The sequence below is a fragment of the Propithecus coquereli genome, unplaced genomic scaffold (genome assembly GCF_000956105.1).
Source record: "Propithecus coquereli isolate 6110/MARCELLA unplaced genomic scaffold, Pcoq_1.0 Scaffold189, whole genome shotgun sequence".
Taxonomy (NCBI): Eukaryota; Metazoa; Chordata; class Mammalia; order Primates; family Indriidae; genus Propithecus; species Propithecus coquereli.
This window is the reverse complement of record NW_012143745.1, coordinates 50,333-53,147: the sequence shown is the minus strand read 5'-3', so window position 1 is coordinate 53,147 and position 2,815 is coordinate 50,333. Positions and strand designations below refer to the sequence as shown.

At 42.3% G+C, this 2,815-nt stretch overlaps 1 protein-coding gene across 1 annotated transcript in view; it reads right to left on the bottom strand.

Annotated features, from left to right (window-relative positions):
* GTF3C6 (general transcription factor IIIC, polypeptide 6, alpha 35kDa) overlaps positions 1–2,815 on the bottom strand; it is a 24,544-nt gene that overhangs the window by 14,712 nt on the left and 7,017 nt on the right. Inside the window, exon 5 of the mRNA XM_012642847.1 lies at positions 225–338. Coding sequence (XP_012498301.1) covers positions 225–338 — 114 coding nt within the window. The remainder of the gene's footprint in view (positions 1–224; positions 339–2,815) is intronic.

Here is a 2,815-nt window from a genome sequence, read left to right as displayed (position 1 = left end):
GCCTCCCAGAGTGCTAGGATTACAGGTGTAAGCGACCGCGCCCGGCCTCAACTGAATTTTTTAAATCTATGTTTGGTACTTTTCATGGAGTATACTCAATTTTAATATAGTAAACATATTACATATAGTTATTACTACAAAATACAAGGAATGTCCTGGCAGCAATGTATCATTGTCAAAGCCAATACTGGGCCACCTATTTTCAGAGAATTAAGTAGACTAACCTATGTTTTCTTCTCCTTCCTTCTTTTCCGTCAGAAGAGTTCTTGTCATGCTGAGCTTCTTCATTGTATGGCATTTATATTTTAGTACTGTTTTATTACTGCTTTCTGCATCCACTAGAACATAAAATGAACTCAATTATTTTCCTGCTTGATGCCATCATATGAAACAATAGGGGCCGGGCACGGTAGCTCACACCTGTAATCCTAGCACTTTGGGAGGCTGAGGCGGGAAGATTGCTTGAGGCCAGAGGAGTTTGAGACCAGCCTGAACATGAACGAGACCCCAACTCTACAAAAATTTTCAAAAGGTTAGAGGGGCATGGTGGCATGCACCTGTAGTCCCAGCTACTCAGGAGGCTGAGGCAGGAGGATCACTTGAGCCCAGGAGTGTGAGGCTGCAGTGAGCTATGATGCCACTGCACTCTAGCCCAGGTGACAGAACGAGATCCTGGTCTCAAAAAAAAAGAAACAGTGATGTTGAGCCTCAATAATTCCAGTTTAGGGGTTAGACTAAACTACTTTCTGTCAAGATAGTATAGTAAATTCAAGATATAACTCATCCCTCCTCCAAGCACAAAGGAATGATACATAAAATATATAACATTTAAAGGCATGACTGGGTTCAAAAACAAAAAACAGCTCCAGGGAACAGAAACACAGAGTTATGAGATTAAAGCCATAGGCCTAACATGCCCCAGTCTTGAAGTGGGAAACTGGGATCAGAAATTTGACCCAACAGGGTACTGGGGTCTAAAATTCTACCACTCAAAATGAAGGACCAAAGTCAGACTTTCTACTTGAAGCCAGAGGCTGGCATGGGGACATTCCCAATCATGAAAAAAGTCTGAGAAAAAAAGACCTGCTGCCAACCTGCTGCTTGGAATTAGTTTTTATAAAATTTTATGCCTAGGCAGGAGGGAGGATGGGGCTCTAAGTCAAGGATGTGAAGCACTGAAAACTTCCATACACTGCTATGCTACTGTGAGTGTAAACTGACACTACACTTTAGAGAGCAACATGGTGATGTCTGTTAAGCTGAATCATATGAAATTGCTGCTATTCAGCCAGATTGGCAATTTCATACGGTTCAACCTAACAGTAAAGTTGAAGATAGACACACTCACCAATCTATTTCTTTTTCTTTTTTCTTTTTGAGAGAGTGTCTTGCTCTGTTGCCCGGGCTAAAGTGCAGTGGTGTCATCATAGGTCACTGCAACCTCAAACTTCTAGGTTCAACTGATCCTCTGGCCTCAGTCTCTCAAAGTGCTGGGATTATAGGCATGAGCCACCGCGCTCAGTCCTCACCAATCTATTTCTAAGTGTGTACCTTAGAGACATTTTTACATATATGCACAAGAAAACACAGAAAAGAATTATGTGTAGCAGAATTTTGTAGTGAGGTAATAAGCAGAATTAAGAATGTGGGCTCTGGTGCCAGACCACCTGGGTTCAAATGCTGGCTCTGCCACTTACTCCCTGTATGACCTTGGGAATGTTATTTACCTCTCTGTGCTTCACTGTCTTCAACTATAAAATGAAGACAATAATGGTATCTACCTCATAGGGTTATGGTGAGGATTAAATGAGTTAATACATGTAGCATTTAAAACAGTGTCTGATATATAGAAAGAACTCAATAAATAGTTTTTAATAATTATTGGTGAAAATGGAAGCCACCATAGCACTGTGAGGAAAGCTTTAAACCAAAAAAGAAATGGGGTGGGGGCGGGGCAAAAAAAATTTAAAAATAAAGAAAACAAACAAAAGAAAATGGAAGTAACCAGTATGTCCATGAACTAGAGAATAATAAATTGTGGTATAGTCACAAAATGGAATGTTAAGCAGCAGGGATAATAAGTCAATTATAGAGTTATATATGTCAACATATGTAAATATTAAAACACATCTTTCAGCTGGGTTCAGGCTCTGGAGGCTGAGGTGAGAGGATGGCTTGAGGCCAGGAGTTTGAGGCTGCAGTGAACTATGATCAGGTCACTGTCCCACAGCCTAGGCTACACAGTGAGACCCTGTCTCTATTTAAAAAAAAAAAAAAAAAACTCTGAATGAAAAAAAGATAAAGGAGGGCTGGGTGCAGTGGTTCACATCTGTAATCCTAGCATTCTGGGAGGCCGAGGCAGGAGGATCACTTGAGCTCAGGAGTTCCAGACCAGCCTGAGCAAGAGCCAGACCCATTTCTACTAAAAATAGAAAAAATTAGCCATCGTGGTGGTGCACACTTGTAGTCCCAGCTACTAGGCAGGCTGAGGCAGGAGGACCGCTTGAGCCCAGGAGTTTGAGGTTGCTCTGAGCTAGGCCGACACCATGGAATTCTAGCCTGGGCAACAGACTATGTCTCAAAAGAAAAAAAAAAAAGAAGGGCCGGACACGGTGGCTCATGCCTGTAATCCTAGCACTCTGGGAGGCCGAGGCAGGAGGATTGCTCCAGGTCAGGAGTTCAAGACCAGCCTGAGCAAGAGCAAGACCCCATCTCTACTAGAAAACACAAAGAAATTATCTGGACAACTAAAAATATATAGAAAAAATTAGCCGGGCATGGTGGCACATGCCTGTAGTCCCAGCTACTTGGGAGG